This window comes from Helicoverpa armigera, chromosome 5, assembly GCF_030705265.1.
Source record: "Helicoverpa armigera isolate CAAS_96S chromosome 5, ASM3070526v1, whole genome shotgun sequence".
Classification (NCBI taxonomy): domain Eukaryota; kingdom Metazoa; phylum Arthropoda; class Insecta; order Lepidoptera; family Noctuidae; genus Helicoverpa; species Helicoverpa armigera.
In genome coordinates, this window is record NC_087124.1 from 9,400,471 (window position 1) to 9,412,118 (window position 11,648).

The window sequence follows — 11,648 nt, forward strand, 5'->3', positions numbered from 1 at the left end:
TGGGGAAAATAAAATTACCTGTTACTCTTCAACGACATAGTTTATTCTGTGTTGTGTTAGGAAGGCAATGTCGAGCATAGCCTCAGGGTCGAGCAAGTCTTTAACGTCATCATACTTGAGGCTCTCCTCGTAAGCAAACATGATGCTGGTATCGTCCAACATGATTTTGGATGCAACTAGTGCTGATATGCAGTTCTTCACACGCGCCATTGTTTCTCTATCAGTCCTGGATACAGTCTGTAAAGTGATGGAGGATTTTTGAGATACTTTCATGTTTGATTAAAATGTTTTGGGATCTGTAACTTGAATTAACTCAAAAATTGAAAACTTGAGTTTAATTATAAAAACGTTTTTTATCATACTTTTCTTTAAAATTTATGTTACAAAATAGGGTATCGTATAGGTAGTCGTATTCCCACAGTTTCACCCGTATTCCATGGGAACTACTGCTTAATGTTACTCAAACATAATGTAGTTTTCTAATGGGGAAATAATTTTTTCAATAGGTCTAATAATTTTTGAGTTTATCCATTACAAACAAACAAAATTCATAATATTAGTATCTGTTACCCCACAGTAGTCAGAAGAAAATAAACATACAAAGATCCAGCTAACCTGTTCAACATCTACAACTTCATCCCTCTCTCCTTCGACCATGCTATGTCGTTCTGGAGGGCTGATCCATATGTAGCCGTTATTGCCAATAATTACTGATATGCCACAGGGTAAGTGGTGGAAATGATTCTTCCTGCGCTTGATGTATGATGGGAATACTTTCATCAGCATTCCTTGTCCCAGCTGAAATAATCAAAATTTACTTTGAGATAGTGTTGATTATAGGAGAAAATCACAAAATTTTCAAACAAAAATCACAAAAATTCCTACAGTTACTCCATATATTTGTTCCAACACTAGTGGTGAGTGGAAATCAGCTAATTGCATCTAGTTAAGACTAGAAGCTGACCCTGATACTTAATTATTTAGAAAGAGGGTAGACAGGTAGGCAGACTAATTGAGATAAAGATTGTTTCAAATTATTTACTTTAACATTTCCATGTTTACTTGAAGATTATAGCTGAGTTAAACTTATGCATGCCTGATTTATTTTTTTAGAGGTTTAGAACATACCTTGCCATATTTCAAACTCCTGGTGTGCAGAGAGAGTGAGCCATCTGAGAACACGCTCTGTACCTCTGCACTGATGAGGTCACCCTCCTGTAGATGTTTCCTCATCATCTGCTCATCCTCAGCTGACCTCCGTCTCTGTAACATTTTTTGATATTGTTTTAGTTATAGGATTTTAGTGCGGTTTAGATGAGTCATGTTATATTTAAAATTAACTGTACATGTGCAACGTAAGTTATTGATGTCGCTTTTCAAGCAATGCTGGTCTTTTAAGTATGTAATTAAAGTTTAAAATTAATGATATTTCTGCCAGCTGCTGCCATTCTGGTCTGAGTCACATCAGCCTTCTGAAGTCCACATATTTATTTACATAACAAATACAACATATTACATTAATTTTAAGAATGAAGTAAGGAACCTACCAGTTCTCCTCCAGGAAGATTTACAGAAGATAACTGCAGTACTGAGTCCAAGCGTGAGTTTGTGTCCACCTTCCATCTGCGCTGTTGGACTTCCAGCACTCTCCCAACAACTACGTCGCCTATTTCACCAACATAACGATTCTTTGAAGGCCGGATACATATCAACTTGTTCACTTTTTGCATAACCCCGGACACTGAAGCTTTTAGGCAATCATCCACGGCATATGTGCCGTGCCCACTGAAATGCAACAACAAAATATACTTCCTTATTCCGTACTAGTGATAATTTTATATATATATGAAGTAAATCTAAGTCTTACCGCATAAAATCTTGCATTCCCGTAACAACCTCTCCAGGAGTGTAAAACCGAGGTAAATCATTGTTATAAGACGATGAAGACACTGAATGATTTACCCTTTGGGAAGCTAATCGTATTTTCACGTGACTAGCCATATTCATCGAACAGTTTATTAAAAAACACTTGATAAATAAGTTTAGCAAAAGCAAAACAACACGCTTTCTGCAGTTTCTGCAAATGCCACAATCTCCCTGATCTCCCTCCCTCCCTGATCCCCTTGCCCCTGGATGTGTCAGTGCCGTCAATGTCAAAGATTCAAGTCAAAGTCAATCGATTTTTTAGGATTGCATGTTCAATTGATCAATCTAGTAAGAACAAGTAAGAATAGCGTGATTACTCGTAAAAGGCATAAATGGGCATTTCTTCCACGAGCATGTTATATTTTTAACCTTCCTTAACAGAAACTCTACATTCCAAGACGGAGGAAATAACTTCACATGACTGTCAGCAAAATATTATGCTGTCAGTGTCAATGTCATTTATCTGAAAATAATAGCATTTTCAAGTGAAGTCATGATTCGAATTTTGAGTTGGTGGTGTTCACATGTGGTTTTCTTCTCAACGCAAATTTTGAGCTATATTTGTGCTTTTTTGGTGTTTTCTGTGGTGCCTGCTTAGTTTTGAGTGTGTTTTATATGTAGATTTGTGTTTCATTATTCATCATTTCATCATTTCATCTGTAAGTAGTCTTGTATTTTAATTAATTTTGTGCGACGTCGGCGTATGCCAATAAATAAACATGGCGGACAAACAGGGGCCGCCGGGACGCCCTCCCGACCCCTCATGTACTTCTGCAATTGAAACAGTAATGACCGTCCCATTGTCTAAATTTGAGGCAATGGAAGCGGAAACTTCAACTCATAAGAGAAAGCATCCTAGTCAGGACGAGGATGTTACTGATGTTAATAATGTTAATGCTACAAAACGCGACCGAGTCACCCCTCCATCATTGGTGTCACGTTCCAAGTATACCAACTTAGATAGGGAGCCATATCTGGTATATGTTTCCTTCACGGATTCAGACTCCACTTCTGGATCCACCCTTCACCCCATAAGATTTGGTCAATTAATGCAAAAATTAAACATTAAGAATATTAAATTAGGCGGGATCAAGAGAATTGGCAGAAATAAGATCTCGGTGGAGTTTGAAAGCCATGAGGATGCTAATATCTTTATTGAAAGCCCAGCTATTAAGCTCAAAGGTTTTGTTTCTACTATTCCCACCTTCAACATCACAAGGATGGGGGTAGTGAAGGGTGTACCAACTGATTGGTCAGAATTAGAGGTCATCGATAATCTTAAGTCCCCCCATGCTAAAATGTTGAAGGTGAGACGCTTAAATAGGAGGGTTGTCAATGAAGGTAAGTCGGTGGGTCCCTACATCAAGCGTGGTCGTCACATTTGATGGTCAGGTCCTCCGGATCGCGTCTTTTGTTTTATAATTCGCTCCTGTGGAGACATATAACTACCCACTGTTCAATGTTATGCATGCTGCAAATACGGGCACACTAGACCCAATTGCAGGTCTAAGCCACGATGCTTCCGTTGTGGTGGGGATCACCTTGGGACGGTTGCTCTGTTGAGGATCCCAAATGTTTATATTGCTCTGGCTCTCATCCCGCTAATAGCAGACACTGCCCAGAGTTTATCCGTCAGAAAAATATCAAAGCGTCCATGGCCAAAGACAACATTTCCTACTCTGAAGCTGCCAGAATTCATGCCCCTTCCTTCCGTTCCTTTGCAGATGTTACGGCTTCAACCCCTATCACTCAGACTATTCATCAGATTCTCACACAGGAACCTCGCTCCCCCGTCCCCTCCCCTAATTACATTTCTCACTCCCAACCCTCCACTTCATCATCCTACAAAAACTATTTTGACCCGCCCTAAACCTCACCCCTGCAGCCTGGCTATGACCGAAGGGCTCACCAGGACATTATTAATAGCTTCTCGTTCTCCCCTTCGCCTAATGGTTGTGCTCTTCTGGATTCTCCTCCTTCTGAAAAAGATCATGTACAGACCATACAATCTATTATACGTTTACTATCCTCCCTACTCGTTAACTTTCCTCTACCTGACCACGTTGCCACAAATTTAATAAGCTCCATTAAATCTCAGCACATTCCATCTTCTACAGTGGAATACCAGAAGTCTGATCCCAAAAAAAAATGAAATTGCTCATTTAATTAATCAGTACAAACCGGCATTGTTTGCAATTTCTGAAACATGGCTAAAGCCACATCTCGTGTTTAATATGGCTGGGTATAGCGTGCTTCGGGATGACCGTCTTGACGGTTATGGCGGAGCGGCTATAGTGGTTAATAATGTTCTCCCATTTTCCCCCTTATCCCTTCCCCCACACGGAGATGAGATTAATGCCGTAGGTGTTAATATTGTCGGTGTTAATGTTATTTCTGTCTATATACCCTCTCCTGATTCCTCTTGTTTCCAGTATATACGTTCTATTTGTAATTTTTCTAGGTGATTTCAACTGCCACCACTCTCTGTGGGGATCTGACCATTGTGATAGTGCGGGTAATGAATTAGTGAATCTGCTGGATGACTTGGAGTTATGTGTTATCAATGATGGATCTTTCACGCGCCTTCCTAGACCTGGACAATCGCTAAGTTGTTTAGATCTAACACTGTGTTCAGCCCGTTTGGCCGCTGATATGGTATGGAAAAGGCTTAACCTAACACATGGTAGTGACCACTATCCTATATGTACTACTCTCACCACTAGGTGCCTTCCGCAAAAAAGCCCCCTCTTTTAAAAGTACAGGCTGTCTGATGCTAGGTGGGACCTGTACTCTCAGATCCTTGAGGACGCAATCCATACCTTGCCCCAGGTGTCTTTTGACAACCTTGACGTCTGTATTTCGCAACTTTCTGATGCCATTTCATCAGCCGCTGATGAGAGCATACCTCTTAAGAATTCGGCTTCTGGAAAATATCATCCCCGCCCTGGTGGGACCGCGAATGCACCAGCATCATCAAACTCCGCAATGAAGCTGAACAGAGCTATGCTCTCAACATGGCTATTGAAAACCTGGTGGAATATAACCGGATTGTTGCGAGATCCAGACGCCTACTTAAGAAAAAGAAATATGAAGGTTGGAAAAATTCTGTTCTTCGCTTTCCCCCTCCACTCCTTCTTCCATGATTTGGCAAAACTTTAGAAGATTTAAACGTGGTTGTTCTGTTCAAAATTCTTCAACTATCCCCATTGACCTAGCAGATTCTTTTCTTTACAAGTTAGCCCCTTCGTCTGTCCCTTTGTAACAGAATGCCCTTCTGCTCCCAGTAGTGAGGTCATGTCGGTAGACCCGTTGGAAGCCCCTTTTCCATTAATGAACTCAATGCCGTGCTCCAGCATGTCAAGGACACTGCACCTGGTATCGACGGCCATCCATATTCTTTTATAAGAAGTTGGGTGCCTGCGGACGCCAATACTTGTTGGACATCATGAATACTTGCTTCACTCTGTCATATATCCCTGATAGCTGGAAAACACAGTTGATCATCCCCATATTGAAACCTGGGAAATCCCCGGATAGTCCAGATCACTTTCGTCCTATTGCCCTTTCTCCAGTCATAGGCAAAATTATGGAGCATCTTATTAAAAACCGATTGGAGTGGTTTGTGGAGAGCCGAGGTGTTTTATCTAAGTCGCAGTTTGGCTTCCGAAAGGGGGCAGGTACCATGGACAGTGTTAGCATCCTGACAACTGATACCCGGATAGCATTCAGTAGAGATGAATCGGTTTTAGCGGTCTTCCTAGACATAACAGCGGCATACGATAATGTCCTTCTTTCGGTTCTCAGGGAAAAACTACGGAAGCTGGGTGTTTCTGAACGGATGCTGCATTGTACATGTAACCTGCTCTCTGGTCGTAGGGTCAAGATTCGTATCCCTGGAGAAGATTCCGATTGTAGAACGGTCTGGCGTGGGCTTCCTCAGGGTCCGTTCTTAGTCCGCTACTTTATAATATTTACACCTCGGATCTTCATGATTCCCTCAACTTGGATTGTCAGATTCTTCAATATGCGGATGATCTGTGTTTGTACATCCCTACTTCATCTATTGAAAGAGCTAGTGAGTCCATGCAAATATCACTCAATTCCTTAAATCAGTGGTTAATTGACCATGGCCTTGTACTGTCTGCTCCAAAAAGCTCTGCGGTTGTCTTTTCACGTAAGCGTACTGTTCCTCATGTCAACCTTAAAATTGAAGAATCTCCCATTGAAGTTGTTAATAATGTGAAATTTCTTGGGGTTATATTGGATTCTAAATTGTCAGGGGTGTTTCATCTCAACTACATTAGCCTTAAGTGCGAGAAGAAACTTAATATGCTTCGTGCGCTAGCAGGAGTCTGGTGGGGTGCTCACCCCTTCACCCTAAAATTGGTATATAATGCTACAATAAGAAGCTTGCTTGATTACGGCTCCTTCTTATTTGAACCCTGTAATAAAGTTGCTATTGCTAAGCTGGAGGCCATTCAGGCTAAATCTCTTAGAATCGTTTTAGTTAATTCCTTTCGAAAAATCCTTGAAATTAAGGATAATTCCTTAATCTCTCAGCAAGATAAACTTCCCTTGTATTCCTGCTCCTTTGACACGTGTAACTTTGTGCCAAATGTCTCCTATATTGACATTAGGAAAGATACTGCAAACGCAAATGCCCATTTTCTCTGCACTATAAATGACAAGTGGCCTGATTATTATAAATTCTATACGGATGCTTCAAAATTAACCACTGATGGAAAGACTGGTGTTGCCGTATACAACTCTAACTCTCAGATATTTCTCCAATTTCAATGTCCTCCTGAGTCATCGGTGTTCACGGGAGAGTGCATTGGGATCCTCGAGGCATGTTTATTTATCTCCTCTCACCCTGCTATTAAAAAAGCAGTGGTTTTCACTGATTCCAAAAGTGCCCTGGATGCGATTGTTAAAAATTCGTTTAAGGACCATCTCCGTAGCCCAATTATCGTTGAAATTAAATCAGTATTGCTTTTGTGCTCTACAAAGGGCGTGGAGATTGTATTGGTATGGATTCCTAGTCATGTTGGTATTAGAGGTAATGAAATTGCGGATGTATCAGCCAAAGGTGCGATTAGTAGCAGCATGGCTGATAAAAAACACTACTCGGTGCAGATCTATGACCTGGCTCACAAAGCTAAATCAGACCTATTCCAGTCCTGGCAAACTGACTGGTCCGAGTCCAGTAAGATGAAAGGTGGTCTGTTTGCCTCTATTCAACCATCCATTCCTGCGAAGCCTTGGTTCTATAAACATAAAAAAGTATCCAAGACCGTTATTTCCGTTATCTGCAGAATACGTATTGGTCACTGTTGCTCCCCAGTTTTCTTAAACAAAATAAGAGTTCGGGACTCCTCACTCTGTGAATGTGGTCTAGATGAAGGCACGCTTGACCATATCTTTCTTAATTGCCCCCTGAATGATGCTTTCTCTTTTGATCGTGTCATTGCTAAACTAAAAATTCAATACCCGGTAAATGTTCGTCATCTTCTTTCATTCTTTCCTAACCCTCTAATGGTAAATGCTTTTGTTAGATTTATTTCTTCTAATAATGTTAAATTGTAACAGTGTTTATATCTTTCATAATGGTAATATGTAATGTGTATATAATTACTTGTGTACTAAGTTAATTTTAGCAAATTCATTAATTATAGTGTATGTTTTTTTAAAAAAAAAAAAAAAAAAAATAATAATAAAAATAAAATAATGTTTATTCACAGAGAGTAACTTTACTTGTTGCAGGCTCGATATCCTCCACCAGAAAAGTTGGAATTATTTTCTTACATTAATTTCTATATATTTTTCTTTTTCTGTTTCATATTTTCCCATGTGTCGTCACTAGCTACGCGAGTCTGGCAGAAATTGCCGTCAAATACGGCAGATTGCCATAAAAAAGTGAAGTCATAATATTTATTTTTATTTTTTTACAAAAAGCTTCTCTTTGTGGTTTGCGAGAAATGGCTGGTATGTCAGCCGCGAATGCGGCTCCTATTACGGCCACCGATAGTTTATCACAAGCTTTGAAGGCTAATATAATCCCGAATCAGGAATACCTGCTTCAGGTAGGTTGCTTGCACCTTCTGTGCGAACTTTTTACTATAACAATATAACAATATTCAATTTTAAATTAATCCTATTTTCTTGACCTTCAGGGTTCTGTTTTGGATTCGGCTGTAGAAGTCTTACTCCATCGCTTACGAGGCTTGTGCGATAATGTGGATGCTGGCCCAGAGACCTTCGATGATCAAGAAGTTTGTTTCAGTTTACGAGATCCAAACCAACAGGTAACCTTTGTAATTTTAGGATTGCATAAAGTTAATTAAATAAATAAATAACCTCTTTAAACTCTACCTAGTTACCCAACTAGTTCATGGATCTAAATAAATACAGTTAATGGGTGTATCTTTGTTGGATATCTAATAATGATTTGATTTGATGGATAATTTCAGGCTGCGCCACTGATGCTTCGAGTACGAAAAGCCTTGGACTATCGCGACATGCCCTTCCAACTCCGGTACATTGGACAGCCAGATCTAGGAGTAGGAGACAAGAACAGACCCACAGTAGTGCGCTCTAGCCTGGATATTGCCTGCAGCGGAATGCTCATAGACTTTTTGAATGAATTGGGCTGTAGAATTGAATTTGAATATAGTGTTAAAGGTAAATTATCATAGTAATTGTGTATACTTGAAACATTTTCTCTATACAACACATAGATGAATTCAAAATATTGATGCAGTATCAGTAACATAAATTTTTTTAATAAGTTGTTCATAGCCAAATTAAAATCAATTTTGTTTTGTTTGTATTCATCATAACAACATTGTGTCACATAGTCTTCCTGTTATACTTTCCTATAGTAAATAATCAAATTTATAATTTGAAATCATTTCATAGAATAAAATTGAAAGGTTACAGATTAAAAAAGACTGTTGTTTTCAATTTTAGGTTACATGTTCAGAAAAGGGAGAATGAAGATAACCGTTGCAAAAGTGTTCAAGATATCCCAAGGGTCAATGCCCCCGGAGCCTATATCTCAGAGTTATCTGGTGGAGTTATCTGTAAGTATCAATTCTCTGACAATTGTATACATATATAACATATCAGATAAAACGTCAGATTCTATCATCTTATACATATCATCATCTATATCTATTGAATATGTTTGTAGAAGATGAATTGATTATCTAAATATCTACCGAGTCTTTCTAAGTATTTTATAAATCACCCTCACCTACCCCATGACTGTTTTAGTCATTAACAGTCTGACAGTCCCTCACGCTGCTAGGAGTCATTTGATGATTCCCCATCAAAATAAAAAAGTTCTTTATAACACTTCTTTATAACGTTCTTTTTTTTTAATTGTGGACACTTAATCCAAAATACCTCATTTGTAGAATATCATATTTTTTTATAATATTGTAGAAGTTTACTACAAGTATTTTTTGTTAAGGTCCTAGCACCGCAAGGTCAAGATGCCATAGCTGAGGACATGCGCGCATTCGCCGACCAGCTCCGACCCCTGGTACAACTGGACAAGATCGACTACAAGAGGCTGGGACACATGTCCGTTACATAACCCATGTTCCTCACTTAGACTGGCCTCACACTGACCAACAATACAATAGGTTAGTGTGAAGACAGCCTTTGTTGCACCCGCGAATGGTGATTCCGTGATACAAATGGACTTTTACTTTTTTAAGCCATACAACTAAATAAATTCAGTGTTTTTCGCATATTTTTGGGTATTACATCTTGGTGTGTAGGTATTTTATTCAATAATACAAAGCCATTTACTGTAAGCTTCTTTAAGTAATTGAAATGAGAACAGTCAGTCTAGCCTTGGTAATAAGAATTTTTCTGTACCACAATAGTGAATGATTGTGAATAAGCAATGTAGTTTTAAGAATGAAAGTAATTCTGGCAGTTGACCAATATACAACAAAATTAAACTGGAACCTAAATATGATAAATATTTGTATTTATCTTCAACACATAGTGAACAAGTTGCACATTTAAGTAGACAGAATTATCATAAGCAAATATTTAATAGTAAAATATGTACTAATTAATGATTGATGGATGACTGTAAGACATAGTTTTGGTCAATAGCAATACTTAAACTCTCCTCTGTTTATTCAAATATAACAATCAATATACACAACCAGCATGTGTATTAATTCATAAATATAAATTTCTACGTACACATTTCTATAGCAGGAAAATAAGTTATTATTAGTACATAAGACAAGTAAATAATAGAACTCTTTGTCTATCTTTAAAATCATTTTAATATCATCAAAAAATACAATACAATGATTATATGAAATCTGGGTTTTTCTTTGACTGTTTGACTACAACGTGGTCCTCTCCGTAGTCGACATCTTCATGTTTAAATCCGTGCACGTAAGCGAAGTTGCCGAAAAACAAACACTTTTCGTATTTCATCGGGAAAAATGCTGGAAAAATTCAATGTGATGTATACTAAAGACATTTTTTTTGTTTGTAATTAATGGATAAACTCAAAAACCACTTAACCGATTTAAAAAATTCTTCCACTGTTGGAAAGCTATACTCTTCCCGACTAAATAGGCTGTATTTTATGCCGACAAGGGCAGTACTTCCCACGGGACGCGGATGAAACCACGGTAAAACGGCTAGTAATAGAATGTTCTTGTGAAGACATAATAATGTATTTAAACCTTTTATGAGTCGTGTCACCTGATGTCGTCTTTATCTTTTAAAGCCAATCATTTGTTCATTGACCAGATCTTAGGTAATTAAGATAATAAACTCGTGTTTAGAGCCATGAACTTCGAACAATTAATAGTAGTTTGCTAGAGGACTCTGACATCAACTCATGAAGGTGGTTAATTCAAGAGCACACAAACGTAACTGAAACGTTATTTTCTTGTTTGGACAATTACTTTTTTGCTAATCGTACGACTCTGCCTTTGACCACTAATTTTGGTTCTATCTTGGCGTAAGTAATTCTAATCCCAGCTGAATAAGCTACACTCACTCAGTACGTACACACTTCATCACATCCATGTTCTTACGTTCTTTCTAAATTCTAATAAATATCAATCATTCATAACGGACCGTTATTACAGTAATAGTGATTGGCAAGTGAACTACAATGTACGATTACGTGTAAACAAAACCGTAGCAAAGCAAGACGTACACAAATCATAGAAACTAAGGATGCATCGTGTGCGTTCGCGCAGCGGAATGTTGTTGAATTTAAAGATTTTAATTATGCAGATAATTAGTGTAAGACGTCCTATAATTGTGTATGGTAAATAAAAATTTGTGTATGCAGCCATTGTGGAGAAATTCACCAAAAACAGATTCCGCTGGGCGAACGTTGGCGAACGTTGTCCTGGCGGAACTTTTTTTAATCCATAGACTTTAGAAGAAAAGAGATGTGTCCGAAAATTAGTGTGTATTTGTGTATAATTGATTATGTATGAATGAAATCAGTGCATGCATAAACTTCGGAGAAATTCAAGTTTCCGCTACGCGAACGTTTGGCCATTAGCTAGTTTTCATATAAAGCGCTTACATAGAGAGCTGTAGATTTTTACATACGTTGTTTTGAATTTGTTTATATTTGTTTAAAAAACAGATTTAGAAAAAGTTGTAGGGTTTAAAAGATAAAAATATAAACGTAAAATACACTTATTAGGTCTTAGTTCTTA

At 38.2% G+C, this 11,648-nt stretch overlaps 2 protein-coding genes across 2 annotated transcripts; one reads left to right on the forward strand and one right to left on the reverse strand.

The window, feature by feature from the left end:
• Nucleotides 1-2: 2 nt before the first annotated feature.
• On the reverse strand, nt 3-2,096 carry LOC110374452 (exosome complex component RRP4). The gene is made up of 5 exons (XM_049842523.2): nt 1,868-2,096; nt 1,548-1,785; nt 1,129-1,263; nt 616-798; nt 3-237 (listed from the first exon to the last, which is right to left on the reverse strand). The coding sequence occupies exons 1-5, from the start codon at nt 2,005-2,007 to the stop codon at nt 22-24; spliced, it is 912 nt and encodes a 303-aa protein (XP_049698480.2). The 5' UTR covers nt 2,008-2,096; the 3' UTR covers nt 3-21.
• A 5,791-nt stretch (nt 2,097-7,887) lies between these two features.
• LOC110374476 (mediator of RNA polymerase II transcription subunit 18) lies at nt 7,888-9,685 on the forward strand. Its single transcript, XM_064034789.1, has 5 exons — nt 7,888-8,003; nt 8,094-8,231; nt 8,397-8,607; nt 8,896-9,008; nt 9,401-9,685. Exons 1-5 carry the CDS (start codon nt 7,905-7,907, stop codon nt 9,524-9,526), a joined length of 687 nt encoding a protein of 228 aa, XP_063890859.1. The 5' UTR covers nt 7,888-7,904; the 3' UTR covers nt 9,527-9,685.
• The last annotated feature ends 1,963 nt before the right edge of the window (nt 9,686-11,648 follow it).

Bases quoted from the DNA above. Each gene is read 5' to 3' on its own strand.
- LOC110374476 (XM_064034789.1), top strand. From the start codon at position 7,905: ATGGCTGGTATGTCAGCCGCGAATGCGGCTCCTATTACGGCCACCGAT. The intron at 8,004-8,093 runs CTTCAGGTAGGT...TATTTTCTTGAC, and splicing joins TCCCGAATCAGGAATACCTG to CTTCAGGGTTCTGTTTTGGA. The intron at 9,009-9,400 runs GTAAGTATCAAT...TTTTTTGTTAAG, and splicing joins GTTATCTGGTGGAGTTATCT to GTCCTAGCACCGCAAGGTCA.
- LOC110374452 (XM_049842523.2), bottom strand. From the start codon at position 2,007: ATGAATATGGCTAGTCACGTGAAAATACGATTAGCTTCCCAAAGGGTA. The intron at 799-1,128 runs GTATGTTCTAAA...TGATTATTTCAG, and splicing joins GGAGTTTGAAATATGGCAAG to CTGGGACAAGGAATGCTGAT. The intron at 238-615 runs GTTAGCTGGATC...ATCACTTTACAG, and splicing joins AAGTTGTAGATGTTGAACAG to ACTGTATCCAGGACTGATAG.